This window comes from Heliconius melpomene, chromosome 12 (genome assembly GCF_056956725.1).
Source record: "Heliconius melpomene rosina isolate 202511_hmr_F chromosome 12, ASM5695672v1, whole genome shotgun sequence".
NCBI lineage: Eukaryota > Metazoa > Arthropoda > Insecta > Lepidoptera > Nymphalidae > Heliconius > Heliconius melpomene.
In genome coordinates this window covers 2,987,760-3,007,319 of record NC_140400.1, presented here as the reverse complement: position 1 = coordinate 3,007,319, position 19,560 = coordinate 2,987,760, and the positions used below count along the sequence as shown (strand labels likewise).

General features: G+C 29.7%; 3 protein-coding genes across 4 annotated transcripts; 2 read left to right on the top strand and 1 right to left on the bottom strand.

Annotated features, from left to right (window-relative positions):
• Positions 1–556: 556 nt before the first annotated feature.
• On the top strand, positions 557–8,642 carry LOC146533424 (BSD domain-containing protein 1-like). 2 transcript variants are annotated; one of them, XM_085194596.1, is made up of 9 exons: positions 557–711; positions 1,902–2,001; positions 2,441–2,557; positions 3,162–3,219; positions 3,400–3,497; positions 3,880–4,091; positions 4,576–4,704; positions 5,266–5,345; positions 5,748–8,642. In XM_085194596.1, exons 1-9 carry the CDS (start codon positions 701–703, stop codon positions 6,065–6,067), a joined length of 1,125 nt encoding a protein of 374 aa, XP_085050722.1. In that variant the 5' UTR covers positions 557–700; the 3' UTR covers positions 6,068–8,642. The 2 variants fall into 2 exon arrangements, with proteins under 2 accessions (XP_085050722.1, XP_085050721.1); XM_085194595.1 differs by having other exon boundaries at positions 5,745–8,642.
• A 238-nt stretch (positions 8,643–8,880) lies between these two features.
• LOC146533423 (uncharacterized) lies at positions 8,881–12,745 on the bottom strand. Its single transcript, XM_085194593.1, has 9 exons — positions 12,560–12,745; positions 12,313–12,390; positions 11,604–11,745; positions 11,151–11,382; positions 10,614–10,803; positions 10,420–10,519; positions 9,814–9,939; positions 9,293–9,420; positions 8,881–9,063 (listed from the first exon to the last, which is right to left on the bottom strand). The coding sequence occupies exons 1-9, from the start codon at positions 12,665–12,667 to the stop codon at positions 8,896–8,898; spliced, it is 1,272 nt and encodes a 423-aa protein (XP_085050719.1). The 5' UTR covers positions 12,668–12,745; the 3' UTR covers positions 8,881–8,895.
• A 2,207-nt stretch (positions 12,746–14,952) lies between these two features.
• VGAT (vesicular GABA transporter) lies at positions 14,953–19,503 on the top strand. Its single transcript, XM_085194123.1, has 4 exons — positions 14,953–15,609; positions 15,812–15,971; positions 16,089–16,218; positions 16,312–19,503. Exons 1-4 carry the CDS (start codon positions 15,471–15,473, stop codon positions 17,494–17,496), a joined length of 1,614 nt encoding a protein of 537 aa, XP_085050249.1. The 5' UTR covers positions 14,953–15,470; the 3' UTR covers positions 17,497–19,503.
• The last annotated feature ends 57 nt before the right edge of the window (positions 19,504–19,560 follow it).

Below are 19,560 nucleotides of genomic sequence, written 5' to 3'. Positions count from 1 at the left end.
GCTCGTGAAACATAAAAGTATTACCTTTAATACCTTATTCAATAATAATTCTCATACAAGATTGAGATGATACCAGACTACGCCAACGTAAATTAATATTTCATAAGTAAATTATTATAATTACTTGTACTCTTAATATCTTGTTCCGATACGTTAATGTCTATGAGAAAAATTATTCACTACGAAATTAAATGAATCACCGATTACAAATTTGTAAGCAATACTTTGCTAACATTTTATATACACGTTATTTAATTAAGTAATTATACACTTAGACAAGATCAGCTTGTATATATTGTGAAATAAGTTTGTATATTTAATTATTTTTATTTTAAATTTTGCCGCCTTCACTTGTTTACATTATAAGCTTTTATTTTTTAGTAAATTATAACATAATTTTGGTATGTATAAATAAACTATCGAAAATTTTATTTTTAAAAAATAATATTTTTATAGTTTTTGTTCCATATTTTGCCGTAAATTTCGATTAATTTATTTTTTAATATTAACTTATTTTTAATCTGTGCAAGGTGCTTGCACTTCGCAGATAAAAAAATAAAGTTATACAAATGTCAACGCAAACAAAACTATGTCAAAAATTGTTCTAAATCTCGTGTAATAACAAAAACATTACAACAATCATACTCGCGTATAAATCCATGTAAATTTTAAACAGGTTTAATTACAAAATCACAACGTTATGGCTGAAAAGTAAGTTTAACTTTTGTTATTTTTAACCATTTTTGTTTAAAAGGTATTATATAAATAAACATTGCTCTCGATTTTTATACCCATAAAATTAATACGTATAAGTTGATTATTTATTTCCTTCTAGTTACTATTCTTACACCTTGAAACATCATTATAAAAAGAACCTGTTTATTATGATAACTATTGTATATGTTAATTTATTTTGTTCCGCCTAAGGTTCTTATCTGTAGTATAACAAATTTTTACTGCGTGACCTCTAATCTACACCTTTGCAATTTAAACCAAAGCAAACTAATTACTAAATAACACTGCTATTTGGATTTTTATCTCTTATTGGTTTGCTTATATGCTTTATTAATCTGTTAGCAAATAATACTAATCTTATCAGACCAGACATGATTTTTATGCCAGGTAAATTAGGTCATGAATTTATTTTTTTGTATATTTAATGTAAAATACTTTAAAAAAATATTAAAACAATGTGAATAATTCTTACAATATTTTCAAATCCTGTAATACCTAACTACCTTTGTGTACTTGCACTCATGTGAGCTTTGTTCATCAAAGACTATTCTGAGTATAATAATAAAAATTACTAGCCTTACATAACGAAATATTTCTTCATCTTATATTAAGTTTCTCTATCAGGCTAGCTGGTAGGTGTTATGGTTGGAACTATTGTCATTCCTCTACTTTAGGAAGGAAAAGCGCTGTGTAATGTTCTGCAATGTTTAAAATTTCTGCGGAAAGCTAAAAATAGAATGTCTTGACATGACATTCTTTTTGCCTACCCTTCTGTATGTGATAAACAGCATGAAGCTGAAAAAAGGTTTCATTATTTATAATTTCATTTTAAGACAAAACAGAGAAATTTAAAAAATAAAATTAACTTATTATAATATTGGTAGTTATATAAAATTTACTGCTTATTTAATATTTATTTTGTTTAAATGTGGCATCTGAAATGCCACATTTTAATACAATAATTTTTATATTAGAGTTAAAAACAGTTGAGGCCCGTTATGGTGCAGAGGCACAAAGTCTGACTAAGTGTAACTTAACTATCTATGATAACAATAAAATAGAAAATTTAAGGAAACTTGACATAAAGCAAAGCTTGAAGTTTAGTTAACATTTCTTTTATAAATATTAATTAGTATTGTTTTTTAAATTGTTGTGTTTTATTATAGCAGTGAAATAAATCCCAATAATGCTGACACCACACCTAAACAGGAAGAGAAATCATCAGGCAACTGGTGGGACTCGTGGATCTCATCAGCAAAATCCAAGGTATTTTATTAAATTGGTTCTTGGGACCAGGTTTAGATTTAAATATATAGAATTAGGTATAATAGCATAATGTCTTTAATTTAAAGGATCTCAACCTGGTAATAAACATAACTAATTAATTTGTATATTAAACTTTGAATATGGCACTAGAATAATAATCACTATATAGAAGGGTAGGTATTGAGACACTCCATTTAATTCTGCACACACTGCCTAATTTTATAAACATTGCATATTGAACAGAGGGTCTACATGTCACACATTATCATTTTACCATAGCAAAAAAAATTAAGATATTTCATTTCCTGAAAAAGAATCAAACCCACAACCGTTGGGCTTACAGTCTCATAAGTTGCATATACATCCAAAATATATTGTAATTATAAAGAGAACTTTGAAACATTTAATATACATTACATATATATTAACATTTTTACAGTCAGCAGAAGTTTACACAATGGTAAAGAAAGATCTAGATGAAATAGGTACAGCAGTAAAAAGTGAAGCCAGTCATGTGTTCAGTTCCACGTCTAATGTGATCGGTAAAACTTTGAAAGTGAGTTGTTAAGTACTATTTTATTACTTGTTTTACTTATATATTTTATTTTATGTGTTAGTTTTACGATTTGAATGTTTTTTTTATATTCTTGTGTGTAAAGTTGAGTTTGTGAATAAGTAAAGGCAATAATAATTATGAAGGCCACTGAAGCTGTCACAGTGCAGGGGCACAAGGTGTGACTGTAACACAATGGTTCTGGACACAATCCCCACTCGAGGGAATTAATTATTATTTATTAACATTTTCATTTCTTCACTCCAAGGCCAGGCCTTCGGCACCAAGGCCTCACAAGGGTACAGGAGCATGAAGCTGATTTTTTAAAATAATTATGAAGAGACATCATTAATTTTATATCCGTTTTATTTATCTATGTTTTTTCTTTACTATCTTACTTATCTTTTGTTTAATTAATTTTAATTTCTTATTATTATTGTTTTACATAACATGAAAAGTAAATAGGTATGCCAAAATTAAAATAATTTTGTCTTGTTGTGATTTATTATTAAATATTAGCTATTTTGTAAAAAAAAATTATAATAATAGCAACAATCTATTATTTACAATCATAGGCAATCAATTTATTAAGCTGTTTTTTTTTTAGTTGGACTCTCCTGAATCAACTGCAAATGTAATGAAGAAAAGTTTGAGCAGTTTTATAGGTATGTACTGCATTCTTTTTATTAACAATGTGCTAAAAAATAATTTTAATATTTTTTTTAAACTGTTGATGTATCTTAATTATTTTTCTAGGTATAGGTTTGAAATATTTTTCCCTATATGCTGCCGTAAAAGGAGCGCAGACACTTCCATCCTGTATAATTTGATTATTATGTATTCAGGTCAAGTAAGTACAGTTCTAAACCCGGAGCCAGATGATGAAGATGACACCGAAGTGATCCTGTCGTCTGGTGATACCACTATGCTGTCCACGTACAAGGTATTTTTTGTTATTTTTTTTAGTTCAGGCTGTATCCCGCATAGGGCAGATGGAGTGTATCTGGGTTAAGACACTTCGTTCCAACATTGCGTAAAAGTTCAGAAAACCTTTACTTCTTCTTTCTTCTTGAAACTTCAGGATAGTCAGGGCTGGTTGACCATACTGTGATTATTGTGCAAGATTATTATGCCATGATATTTAAAGCTTGCCGTGTTTTGTGCCATATTTTTCTAAATAATTATTAATCCTACATTTATAATTAATGCGTGTCTTGTAATAGGACTCCAATAATTTTAGTAATTTTTACTAGCACTCATTGTGCCTATTTTAATGTATAAAAACTATATGAAATTGCAATGCATTTTTAAATTTTAATCTACAGAAAGAACTAGAAGCCCTCCAACGTGTAGATGCCACCTACATTGTCCCAGCATACAGTCCAGAATTCGAAGCCTGGAAAGGTAGCCTCGAGGACTCAGAGACAGTAATCACTTTAGCCTCAGTGGTGCGTCGCCTGGACTCGAACCCGATATTAAAGTCACAGTATGACAAGCTGGTGCCAGATGCAGTGTCTCATGAGGAGTTTTGGGAAAGGTTAGTTGTTTTTTTTGTATTAGTTCTGTATACAAAATATATTTATATATGTTTACTTGTTTTTCAAAGCCGTGGAACCGATAATTTCTAAAGTAAAGCAACTGAATTTAGTTAAATATATATTTTGATAAAATCCTTTTTTTTTTGGTGGATTACTTAAGATAAATTATTTATAAATAACTTGAAATATATACCATAACGCAGTAATAAACGATAGTTGTGTGAAATTATATTTGAGTTTTATATTAATTGTTATAATTTTTTAAATTATGTTGCATAAAGAGTTCTGTTAAATCCACCATTCAACACACAACATCTCTTATATAGGCAGAGAGTGCACCAGAATGTCTAAACAACATCCTCGCTTTAGTAGCAAGGCAAAGCGCGGCGTTGAATTGCACTGCGCAGCGCACAATGTCTCAAAAATTCAGCAGAATGTGAAGAACAGAGTGTCTTAAACAACTTTAAAAATTATTATTTCCAGATATCTCTTCCGTGTGGCGTTACTACAAGATCGTTTGGCTGCAGCATCTCGCAAGCACGTCGAGGAGACGCCTACAGCTGACCCGGTGTTGGCTCACCTGCCTCTGCAGACGGTTCAACCTATTGAGGAGTGAGTTTGATTTTTTATTATTCTTATCAGATACAGCGTGAAGCTGATTTTAATTTAATTTATTATGCTACACTTGTTGATAGCCTTGTAGTGTTTCTTTTTTCTTTGATTTCACACTACGGGGTGGAAGCGTCAGCGCTCATTTTACGGGAACAGCATAGAGGGTAAAATATTTCAAACCCATACCTAAGGAAATTAATCAAGATACTTTAAAAGTTTAGACGTAGGATTTTTTTTTCATTTCACGATGTTTACCCATACCTGTATTTCGTGTGACGCAGTTACGCATAGATACCAATAACGCAAACACTTACTACTACAAAAATACTACTAAAGATTGATTAAAAGTTGTTTAAACTTTGAACTTTATCGCCAATAAATACGACTCGGTTTCCGAATGAGGCGTGTGCGGCATTGTCCCTTTGATAGGTTTATGTGTGCGTGCGTCGTCCTTAACAAATGGCGTTTTATTTTGCAACGATAGTTTTATTATTTATTTTGTTTTTTATTGTTATTATTACGTTACGTACGTACGTAAAGTTATGTTTCTTCTATATGCAGAAGTCCAAAAAAGGTGCTTTCTGGCATAATACCGGAACCGGTCGAAGAGAAGGACATAGACAATGTGACCTGGGAGGACGGTAAGTAATATGTTGTATTTAAAATCATTTGAAATTATTACTTAAACTTCTATATTTCATTTTTTGTTTAAATTTCTTACCTATAACATTTGTTAACCATTGAAGTATAATTTTTTAATATTATAAAAAAACAAAAAGTTTGTAATTTTAGACTATTAAATAAGTTACAAAATTATTCTTGTTTGCATTCCATCAGACTGTATTATGTTTATAGTATATATCTAATTTTTTATATTTCTTTAATTATATCTTAAATTAACCGGACCCAATACTACACCTGTAATTTAAATATTTAAGCCATTAAATTAGTCTTAGTAAAAAGCCATTTTGCTTAGGTAGCTTTTTTTACGATATCTTTGGATATCCCTTGTTAAGATTCAATTTTCCCTTTTCACGCAGAAGATTTTGCAAACGATGTAGAGTTAACAGAAGAACAACAGATTCTGCTTCTAGAAGAATACGAGAAGGAAATAGCGTCAAAAAAGACTAAACCACGTGACAATAAAAATAATAATGCAAAAACAAATAAAAAAGACACAAATAAATTAGATAAAATTAATAAAAATGTCAAAAGTCCTGTTAAAAAGATAGATGAGTGTGGAAACAATATGGTAGAAGATTATTTCGGGGATAAAGAGGTTAAGGATGATGCGAGTGCGAATTCCGACGAAAGTTGGGAGAAGGAATTCGAAATTGAAGAACCTGTAGAACAAAAAGCCTGATTATTTTCGTATTTTGGCTTTTAATTAGCCGAAAAAGTACTTTTTGATAAAAAAAAATCGATAATGAAAATCAATGTCCATTAACGAAATATCGATTGTGAATATATTAATCGATTTTAAGCTTTTTTGTTGTCTTTAAATCGATGTTAAAAAAAATATTTATTCTGTTGCTAAAATTATACTTTGATTGCTTTTATTTTTATTTGAGAACAAAATTAACAGTTTCATATTTTTTTTTACTCGTTTTCTTATTATTTTATCTAATCTGTGTATGTTTATGATCTGCTCTATTATAATTTCAATATCCGTTGACATAAAAAATGTATATTAAGATTGGGTTGCCAAATAATGTCTTAGTATAGTATCCAAAACTGCCATTTATATGTGCGTTATAAAAATAAAATGTAGAGTCGCAGGTGTAAAAAATAATGAAATCTAAATTATGCAAAACATTACTATATACTTTAAGTAAAGTATAAGGTAAAATTGTATGAATCACGGGTGAACAATGGCAACCCTACGGCCGATAGCACAATATCAATGATTTATCAATAAAATATGACAACATTACTTGTATATAATAAAACCACGGAGTTATTTTTCTTTTTTCTTTGAGGATTAAATATTGATTAACTATCTTTAAAAATATATCATCAAATATTATATTATGAATTGAATAATTTAATATATTTATATTATTAAATTATTCAATTCATAATATAATAATTGATATAATTGAATAATTTAATATATTTATATTATTCAACTCATTGGCCAAAACTAAACTGATAAAAATTGCTAATTGATACTTTTTTATAACAGTTTTAAATCGGACTTTCATTTAAAATGTATAAAAAAATTAAAGATCTTATTAATAGTAACTTACAACTTTAAAAAAAAAATAATAACTGTTTACTGCGTGGGGACTATACCAATTTCATAATATAGAGTAATAATTGATTTCATATAAATACGGATTTATTATAGTTATTAAGATTCACATTTATAGCAACGGTGTCCATATTATATAGTAAAGTAAAAATTTAGTAAATAAAGATGACTCATTATGACACACAGCTTGCATAGACTTATGTTTTAATGCTTTAAGTTAAAACAAAAAACACATCTTTTATTTCTTGTTGTAATACTGATAAAAATTATAAAGTATATGATATTATTACTTCAATGAAAAGAGAAAATCTCCTTAAGGGGCCGTTAAACATGTGTAGCTTTTATATTATCATGTTTACTTGTATTTTAATCAATTCATTTCATTTTACATCTATTAAAGCTAAAAAAATATGAATTAAAAATACATGATTTTTACATCTATTTTGAATTCGATATTATAATTAAACAAACGATGATTTTAAAATATTTTTTATCTAACTTAAGAGTTTCGACAGAAATTTAAAAATTCTTCATATTATATTATTATTACAAATAAATATATATAATATATTACTTTAAATACATAGATATATATATACATACAATTTTCACAAATTTTCTTAATCTTCTAGAGTCCTCCACCTTCTAGAGTCTATTTTTGTAGTTACTTCATTATTTATATATGTAACTATTCCACCGATTTCGCCTTCTTAATTAATAGTAATTATAAATATACGAGTATATGTAATTAATTATACATTATAATGCACTAACTGAAGACTTTGCTTAAATAAAATATTTTAGTTATCAATATTTTATATATAGATTATAACAATTTACCAATAATGCATGAAAAATATTCAATTATTAGGAGTTTATCATTTATTTTTAACATTTAAAAATGTATTCTTAAAAGTTAATATAAGAAATTTCTATTTAAAGCATCTAGTTTCGGCATTTAAATCCATATATCTATCATAAACTTTATGTATTGTTATTTTATTAAACATAATGTTTTCATCATCTTTTTGTTACATCTGTTACGTATTATACACATTTTTTATAACTTTTTCTATAACTATTTATTTTAGTAATAATTTATAATCATATTTACAATACAAAAAACCATTCCACTTTTGTTTTAATACAACATACCTCGAGCTAACACAATGTCTCGTTCCTTATTTTTATTTTATTATATTTACCTCCTCATGTGACAAAGTAACTAAATACAATAAGTAATACCTACACATAATTTATTTGTACTTGAAATTATGAACCTATTTTTTTATATTTCGCCAGAAATGTAATAAGTTAATTTTGGAAATGACAATCTAAAAGATATTTTACATATACATTTAGTTATAATTATTTTGAAAATAATTAATTTTATTGTTTAACGTTATATAGAATACGAGTGTGATACGCCCATTTTGATTGATAGTATTAGATAGTTTAAGAAATTATATAAGTTGTTAGTGATTATAGAAACTGCATAAAAAGTATTTATCCAGACAATACGCTATCTTTTTTATATTTTAATTAATATTATGTTTTCCGGCACCATTTTTATTAATTATCTATATAGAACATGTGACAGCTGTCATTTGACGTTGACATTAGGTTTCGTTATGTTTGTGTAAATTATTAATAAGAATATGAATAAAGTTATTAAAAATTGTAATTGTTTTTTTTTACTCTAATTCTATTTACATATAAAAATATAATCATAAGTTTTTTTTTTAATACATTAGTTTTTTAGTTATTAAGGTTTCTAATTGCTAGATTTTGAAATTTACTTTAAGATTCAATGATATAAATGTCATAGTTCTATTTGATTGGGGAGGAACAGAATATAATTTAAATTTAAGCAGTGTAATAAAAATAATAGGTTTTTTATTTAATGGAATAAATGAAACACATTCATGATAGTTTTTTTAATTAGTTTTTACCATTGGTAGAGGTATATCAGGCGGTACTTGTCCATCTAGATGCGGGTAGAAAGCTCCGGAAGCCTCCATTGCTAAACTTGTCGGGGTATCTCCTGGGCGTGGGTACGGGTGGTGAGGTGGCGCACCCATCCATTGTGGATACCAGTAGAGACCCTGTGAATTTATTGGTTATAATAAATTTATAGGTAATAATTTTGTATTAGTGAAAATTTGCCGAAATTTTCATTTACAATCAACAGTGACAGGCGTGTTTCGGGGTGACTGGGATTCCAGCCGACTATACTTAAAATTCAAAACTTTTTCGATGTATATTTACATTACGAGGAGATGACCTCAAATATTATAAAAAAAAGATCACACACTCATTCAAAAGGCACGTTACCTTATTATTTCCTGCACCGCCAGAACAAGTGTATCTATATTCGTTGACAGTGAGAGGATCTAAGTAACTAATACCGGCGATAGAGCCATAGTTCGGTGGGAACATAAACCAACATCCGTCCAAAGAATCTAAAGAGAAACGAATAAATATATTAAATATACATTAATAAATCAGTTATGTATTTTTTTAGAAAACGTATAAAATTTTAACATGGCAGGATTTGAACGTAGCTTCACGTCCTAATTTTTATACGCTAGATACCTACAACTTATTTATCTCTATGGGCAGGTTTTAACAAATTTTCCCTCCCTAAAGATAATTGCTTAGAATTATCATTTGGCAAGAGAGAATCCTATTTACATATTCGAGAAAAAATATACACTTAAGTATTTAGAATAGAGTTCAGTACAGTTCTAATCGATTTGGAATATAGTAAAAGTTGGTAACTTTTTAAAAATTTAAGTGCTTTGAGAATTTTCGACTAAGTACCTAAAAGAAAATATTTATAAAAATTCAATTACATGTAATGTTAGTATAATCAAGTCCTGGCGGCTCAGTGGACACGTGATACGCTTCTGTAGTCTGTTCGAGGAAAGGTGGAATTGGAGATAGCCCTGTGCCGGGATCACCAGGGATGATAAATGGACCTAAAACCAATTGTATTACACATTTTTAACATTTTAAAAATATTATTCAACACTTACAAAAATAACAACATGTTTTTTAGAAAACTTATAAAAAATCGAACGTAGCGGGAGTTAAACCCGTGAACGGTTGCCGGTAATTTTTTTATGTGTTTTCTAAAACAATAATTTTATTACATATTTATAATATTATAATTACGGAAGTGAATTTGTGTGATACGATTTCTTCCTAAAACTATTCAACCGCCCGATAATTAAGTTTTGTTCACATATTTTTAAGGAAATAGTCGTGGACAAAGAGCTTCTAAAAAAAGACAAACTTTATCTAAAAACTTACAATAAATTTCTTGATTTGGCATATAATATATCATATTTTAGATTTAGTATTTCATATGCTTTTTTTTACTGATTATAACTGTAGTTGAAGTAAGTATATAATTATAGAATAACTAAATACATATAAAACTTATAAAAAGTTATTACCTCCATAGAAATTTGTGTTATTCCATTCACAGACATGATGGTCACATACTAATGGTGAAAATTGTTCCTTTGTGTAAAATGAATGCCCATTTGGCAGGAACTAAAATAAGAGTAATACGTAGGGTACTTCAATATTAAAATTTTTAAGTTTGTAAAAATGAACCGTATCTTATTAAATACTTAAAACAACTCACCAGCATGTAATCGTAATGTCTGAACCTTATTCCCTGTATATTAAAGTCCAAAATAAAGGAGCCAGATGTTATGATGCAGGAGACGGCTGTCAATGGCGGTAATTTGTACATAATGAGACCACACTTAACGATCGCTTTGGGCATTGTCGATACGTCCCTTATGTGCTGTAAGTTCTTTTTAAATGGAAACCTATGAAATATGTTATAATGGAAATATTTCAAGAGTTAAATATTCTCGCTTCTTTGGCAAGCCTATCATGGTGCTTAAAAATACAATTAGCACGTAGCAGGACAGGCAGAGACAGCCTAGTGTTAAGACACTACGCTACGCGACACTACTTCCCGCCGAATTCAACGAAAGATGAATATATTAAATAATTTCCTTAGATACGAATCAAACCCACAACCAGTCGCGCTTAAAGTCACACGCTTGCACCCCTGCGCCACGACTGGCGTCACAGTTTTTTTAACATATTTTATTACATACTTTCGTATAGTAAAATATGTAATCAAAATCATAATACTATAATAAATTACCTAAATATACATATACCCAAATGACACTCCAGGCCATGGATGTAGTTGTCCATTTGGAAAACTACATTCGGGTCTTCCTCCAAAAAATATTTAGTATCATCCATGAAATGTATAAAGCCCAAGAAGTGAAACCCGCGATCTTTGCAGTAAGGTGTGATGCCGCGTCCCATGTTGTAGATATCGCTGTACAGTTCCGAGATGAAAATATAAACGTTCTTGCCGCAGTAAAATTCTGAAAAATAAATAAAATATATTACCCTTTCACTCGATAACAAAGTTTAGTTTATAGAATTAAAATTTGTTAATACATTTTCATAAGAAATGTTTTTATTTTTTCCTTCTTTTTATTCTTAAATTGCATGCATCGCCACTTATGGCGTTATGCAATTTCCATTCCAAAATCCCAGTACCTTCCGTCCAATAAACAAAACGATCTACTTTTTTCAATTTTACCTTGACTCAAATAAAACTCGGAGGGAACAGCCCCTCCAGCGGCAGAATTGTATGTGGCCACTCTTTCATTTTTAATCGCGTTGTGATTGTCGTACATTGTTAGCATGTTGTCTATGGCGTCGTCCAGAGCAATCAATAAGACCTTAATAAAAAGATACAATAATAAGAAATAAATTTGAATAAAAAGGGCACGCTTGTGCCCTTTTGCATATCAATGGCGTAGGAGCACAAGCGTGTTATTGTACAGTCGGCAGGTTGTGGATTCAATCCCCATCGAGGAAGTGAAAAATTTAATATTTTCATTTCTTCGATTTGGTATCCAGACAAAGCCCAGCGTAGAGTTCCGCCACTCAAAACGCATTCAGAATTCGGTGGAAAATGGGGAACGTAGTATCATAACACCAGGTTCCCTTTGTCTACCCTGCTGTGTGCAAAAAAGCAAGAAGTAACATTTACCAGGATGCTTTAAAACTTGTATGTCTTGAATTCTGGACGCTTTTAATTGATTATTTAGTCATATCCAAATCTCACCTCCCCCCAATTTTGAAAACATTACGTATTGAATGGGGGAGCAAGGAAATTAAAATATAACTATCATTCCACCGATTGGGAATCGAACCCACAACTATCGCGCTTACAATCAGAGCCGTTATGTTGCTATATTCTTACGAAAAGTATAATTGTGTAATAATAATTAAGTTGGTCTCACTTTTAGTTCTTTGATATGCATCGTAATAAACCTTCCCAGGTGATCGGTAGCGATGTGCACATGCTCATTTATAATATACTGTAATGCAAAAAATAATAATATATATTTTTATAATTTAATAAATTTTAATATTTGTGTTTAACATAAACTGTAATATCTAAACGTACCATTCCCTTTTGTAACGTAAATAAAAAGCTTGGATTTTTTTTGCTAAATTATTTTTTTTAAAACTAGACAATTAATGAACCTGATCCGGTGCCCTTTTAATCTTCATCATCTGGATCTGGTAGTGGGCGAGGTGATCGAGCTTGTCCGTGGGGTCGTGTCCATAGATCTCGTATGCATCGATGATCATAGCCAGGGTGATGTTTTCACTTGGCTCTTGACAACATGGGTGACGTCGTATATCATAAGCAGCCTTCAATAATAAAATATTGAACCAGAATTTAAATTATTGTAAGGAAATTTCTCATGGTGGTTTTAAAGTAGAGTCGTGATACGATTTTAAGCTACGATGCGTGATGCTATAAAAACAGAGAGTGAAAAACAAAGTATATTACCTACGTTCTCTTGGACCACCTCACTTACAGAAAAACTTAAATAAGTTCATTTGCATATACAGAATCGTAGATACGGATTGCTCATCTTGCGAACTCATGTTATTTTTAGTAGGAGATAATATTAACTTTTTACAGTAAGTAGACAACTTATTAACCAGAAAAATCTTAATCATTAGCTGTAATTATCGATTATAATAAACTATATTAAAACTGGTGTCGCTCTGGTGTCGAGGCAAAGCGCGGCGTTGAGTTCTGCCCCTCAACACGTAATGCCTCCAAAAAAAGAAGCAGAAAGTGGGGAACGGAGTGTCATAACACTAGGTTCCCTCTGCCTAGCTAACCCTGCTGTGTGCGGGATACACCGTGAAGCTGATTTTTTTATTTTTTTATATTAAAACTGGACCATATCCTAAAATTATTGTAAAGCTATGCTTGAATACATTTTTTATTATTAAGAAGTATTTTTTTGTTAAGAATAATATTATTGACATAGCAACAAGTATAATCATGCTTAGGCATGGTTCCTTATACTTAATACTGTAATTTGGGATTGCCGGTTTTTACATAATACTTACAATAATTTGTAAGAGCCATATTAAATAAATACATAATATATAAGCTCGAGCACTGGACGAGTTCATATCGTTACACGGCACATAACAACTACGACGTGAGACCAATTACGAGATTTTTAACAATCAATAAAAAGTACATTTAGAGTGCATAAAATGACTGAAATAACGATAAGCTTTACTAATAATTAACACTAAACCATTTTGTATTTTTTTTTTGTAAGCCGTTATCGGCGTCATCTATAATTCTTCAAGGTCACTTGACAGTATGCTTAAACATCCTTTCCAGTCTAGTTCCAGTATGATTAAGTCCAATGGGGGGACCATTTATGCGTTATGGAGTCTATTTTTTATTAGGGAAAGAAACACAATAAATAATAACAAACACCACAAATATTAAAAATAATACACAATCGAATTAAATTTACATATAAATAGTTTCAGTAAAATCATAAAAAAGCAAATAAAATTATAATGCAGGCCCTGCATTATAATTTTATTTGCTTTTTCTCTACTACCTAGATACTAGAGTCTACCTAGATCACTATAAAATAATAGATATCTATGCCATTGCAGGCGAATATAAATCTTTGAGGAAGCCCTATGTCGAGACTAATGGACGCCGAAAGACTGATGTGATGATGATAATTAAGCTTTCATATTCAGTGTATTTTTCAAATAGTATAGACTCCATTATCTATTCATTCTCTTACATATCGGTTGACTATTGCGTAGTAAAACTAAAATGGACCGGGGCTGGAGAACTAAGAAAGGTCAATGTCGTTTATTATTTCCCTTCGCGATTTATCATGTGTCCAAGTTGCACTTGTGATAATTAAAAAAAAACTCTTCATTCTTTATTTCTCGAGACAATGAAATAATTCATCTATCTTTTCAGAATAAGTTATATGAAGAGGTTTTGTTCGTGTTATACAGGGTGGAAGAGGCCGCGCTTCTTTAATTGAAACTGCATATAGGGTAACATATTTCAAACCCAGAAGTAAAAAAAATAATCAAGGTACCTCAACAGTTTGGACGTAGGATTTTTTTTTCATTTCACGATTTTTATCCATACCTGTATTTCGTGTCACGCACACATACGTAAGCGACGTTGCCGCTTTGACAGGTAAGTATGTGCGTGCCTATGTTATACTTTACAAATGGCGTTTTATTTTAAAACGATAATTTTATTATTTATTTTGTTTGAAAAAATATTTTTTCATTTTTGAGAATTATTTTTTTTCTGAATTATATTAGGCTTTTATAGAGTAGTTAAAACTGTGGTTTCATTTAAAGTGGTGCCGTCAATTCCACCCTGTATACTTAGTTTGCTACTGAATTGAAGTTCGAAACAAACATCTTAAAATAATAATAAAAAAACCATTATCATTTACATAAAATATTTTTAGACAACTTAGCAGCTCTACTTTGAAGAATTTCCATTAGAGTTTTATGAAACTTATTTCATATGGGCCCTACAAATCTAGAATCCCAATAAGGTATCGTATATCCGGTTATTATAAAGGCATTGTGCCAAAGAACAAATTCGTTCATATCGATCGCACTACCGCGCATCTCCCCCGCGTCGAAGTCACCCAAACGAGTACAACCGTGCGAGCAGCCATTGTAATAAAGAAAACCTTTAAAAATGGTCTAAATTATACAAAATTTTCATTTCATTATACAAAAGCGATATAATAAATAAACAAGTGATATTAACAAAAGGTGGTATCGTATATTTCACAATGGGTGCTGAAAACAGCAATATAAAAATGGCTGCTCAAACCAAGTGCATGGCAAAACAATAATGTAAAGAAATTTAATTTAGTGTAGTGTAAAGAAGTCTTCCATTTTAGTATTAATTATTAGGATAATAAAAGTGTAAAAGGTAGATTTTAAAAACCCAAGTCTTCCTGTTACGTCAATTTTGACATATACTTATATATAGAATAAAATAAAAAATATATTACTTAAGACATAGATTTAATATTTACGGCCAAATTAATTGAAACAAAAAAAAAACAAAATGATCAATTTGGGGCGTATAAAGATACCACCCATCAAGAATATGCTGGATGTGGCGATGCAGACTGTGAGACAGCAGGTACCTGAAAAGCCAGGGCAGCCTCCACGCCCGCCGCAGAATGTGAGGTTTGCTAATATGGGTAAGTGTTTTCTTATTTTTCACGAAAAGTAAATTAAAAGAAAATCATATATAAAAATATATTTTCTGATTTTCATTGTTTATTTTTTCCTTTTAATTGAAAATATCAAAATATGATAAAAACGAACGTGTTTTATTAAATGCTTGCTATAATAATTACAAAAATCTATATTTAAGTGTTATGTAATATTTACTCATCTCAGATATGGGAGAAAGCTGTGAGCTCTCTACAATGAACGAAACAACCTCACCAACATATCAGTCTACCAACCCTACCAATCCATTCCTAAGTGGTGAACTACAAGCTGAAGATTCTTTTACAAGCTACCAGAACACCTACCCTCAACAAGATGGTGCTCCTAGGTTAGCTATACTTATAATACTAGTATCATGAAATCTAACGAAATATTACATAAGTACCTACAATAAATTTTAACCTTATTAATTCGTGAAAAGACTAATAATTTCCTTACTTTTTAGAACACAAAGCATGCAAAGTGTAGATTTTTACGCTTCATCAGAAGAAGGCGGTTTTGAAGAGGGTGGTGGAAAACCTGGTGCTAAAATTAATGAATTTCAAGCCGCCTGGAATGTCACCAACGCAATTCAGGTATGCATATTATACAAAACATTTTACTAAATATAAATAAATATAAATAATGGTCCTTTTTGTGCTAATATAATAAATATATTTCCTTTACAGGGTATGTTCGTTGTATCTTTGCCTTTCGCTGTTCTTCAAGGAGGATATTGGGCAATTGCTGCCATGATAGGAATTGCACATATTTGCTGCTATACAGGTAAAATTCTTGTTGAATGTCTTTATGAAGACGACCCTGTCTCAGGACAGCGCGTGCGTGTTCGTGATTCTTACGTTAGTATTGCGAAAGAGTGCTTTGGAAGAAAATATGGTGCAAAAATTGTGAATATTGCCCAAATTATAGAACTTCTCATGACCTGCATTCTTTACGTCGTCGTATGTGGTGATCTGATGATCGGTACTTTTCCAGACGGCTCTATTGATACTCGCTCATGGATGATGTTAACTGGTATATTTTTGCTGCCATTGGCATTTTTAAAATCATTGAAAAGCGTCAGTATGCTGTCATTTTGGTGCACAATGAGCCATCTTATAATAAATGCGATCGTTCTTGGGTACTGTATTCTCTATATTGGTGATTGGGGTTGGTCGAAAGTGAAGTGGTCACTGGATTTCGAAAACTTTCCTATCAGTTTAGGCGTTATTGTGTTTTCTTACACGTCGCAAATCTTTTTACCAACACTGGAAGGTAACATGGAGGATCGATCTCGATTTGAATGGATGTTAAATTGGTCGCATATAGCTGCTGCAGCTTTCAAGTCTATTTTTGGATATTTATGTTTTCTGACATTCCAAAATGATACTCAACAAGTAATCACAAACAATTTACGTTCAGCTGGTTTTAAAGGGCTGGTTAACTTCTTTTTGGTCATCAAAGCTGTACTCAGCTACCCATTACCTTATTATGCTGCATGTGATTTATTGGAACGCGTTCTGTTTAGAGGAAAGCCAAAAACCGTATTTCCACCAATTTATGCCTTAGATGGAGAACTAAAAGTATGGGGGCTCGCTTGGAGGCTCGGTGTGATAATGTTTACCATCCTCATGGCAATTTTCATTCCACATTTTGCTATACTTATGGGTTTTATTGGTAGTTTCACAGGAACTATGTTGAGTTTTATATGGCCAGCATATTTCCATCTTAAATTAAAGGGAAATCAACTTGAAAGCACTACCATTGCCTATAATTATTTTATTATAGGCCTTGGCGTTCTCTTTGGAATCATTGGAATGTATGATTCTGGTTCCGCGCTTATAAAAGCTTTTAAAATTGGTTTGCCGTTTTAATTTACTAGCGTTTTAGATATTTATTGTTGAACTATTTTTAGATTAACGCATTTTCGTCAAGTAAGTTCTGCACAGTTGCAATTCGGTTAAAATGTTAAACGCCAAATATCTAGTCTGATGTGATTGAATTTTTATGTATTTTAGATTTTAAGATATAATAATATAAGTAGCCGTTATGTTACAATGTTCAAAATGTCTTCCAATCATATTATATTATAGGTTTTGTGTATATACTTATATTAGATGTTTAAATGATATTTACAACTATTTAAAAGAATCCAACGTCTTCCAAATGATGTATTCGAAACTCTTCGACAACGAAGTCTTCCATAATAAAAATATAATCTATACACTAATAAGACAAATGTTTAAATTTAAGATAATAAAATAAATTAGATATATCAATATAATACTCCACAAATATAATTTATTAAATTCCTATTATATTTAATAATTCAAATCTAGTACCCTTTAATAATTTTGCTTTTAAAATTAATTGTATCTATTTAAAGTAAACATAATTTTGATATTTAATCTGTTGTCATTATTGCTTTGCTGAACAAATTAAAAAAAGAAAATTTTACATATTGATATTCACTAATGTTTATATAAATACTCGTTGTTGATCATATATGTATATCCTAGAAGTAATTATAGAAGTATGTACTAGATGTATGTTGTTTTACGTGTAGAATATCGATTGCTATGGCAAGGTATAATATATAACGGAACATGAAAAAAGAAAACATGACAATCACAAACAATAACTATGTACATTAATCATTATAAAAGTATATACAATTATTTTGTGAAAATATATATATATATATATATATATACCTACTACTTTTTGAAATAATATTATACCTAATTTTATATATATTTATAGTTTACTATTTGTTTAAGGCTATTGGAATTTAGAACAATAATCAAAAAGTCGAACTGCGGGTATCGGTACGCGCAGGTCGACAAACAATGTTATTATAATTTTAACCAAACTTTAGAAATATAGCTACAGGTATGATTTGTTAGGATTTTTTTAAATATATTAAATAATGAAATAAATAGTATCCTATTCCGCCAAATTATGAGCTGTTTGTTAACTTTACTATTTTAAAGCTTTGCGCGAAGTGAACTTTGGTATAATTTTACTTCATCCGCTAAAACACTTAAAAGTATCTATTAAAAACGCGCTAATCAAATCTCATTTCATTGTTTAAAAAAATATATTGAAGATCTTTAATATACATATTTACACAATGAATAAATACATTAAAACTTATACAAATCCATATACCACATTAAAAGTAAAGAAAAAAAAACAAAAATAAATTACTAGATTTGACTATTGATTAATTTATAATAATATGTTATTCATGAAATTAAAAGAAAAGTAATATGCTATACATACCTTCAAATCAATTGTTTCTTTATACCCGTATAAGTAGAAAAAATAATTTAAATCGATGAATAAACAAAAGCAACAAAAACAGTCTTCCATTTGAATATTATGATATTTTTACAGAAACTTTACAAAGAATAATCGATTGTTAAAATGAAATTGTATAATATATTATTATTATTTATATACATGCATAGATAACGAAATATAACTAAATGTTCTTTGATTTTTAAATATCTACTAACAAAATATGAGCATAGATCTTAATACTTTCTGCCTTTCACATGTCTTCCAATAAAAATATATATAAAAATATAAATATATAAAGGAATTGATTGTTAGAATGTTTACAAATATATATCTAAGTGAAACTAACGGTTAATTCTACATAGTTAGTGGAATAATTCATGTTTACTGTTGTTTTGAGAATGTAGTAAAGAATCGATGTGAATTTTTCTTCTGTTACCTAACGCGTAACGCTTAATGAAAACAATTAGAAATGTAACCGAACGCAATAATGTTTTATAAATACTCATACTTAACGCATAAATTGCGATGGAAAAAATTCTAGGTGTGTATTTTAAATATTATAAAATGTTATTCGATGTTGTTTTTTTATTTATTTCCCCTTTCCCAAATTTTGCAAATGCTGTATATCGATT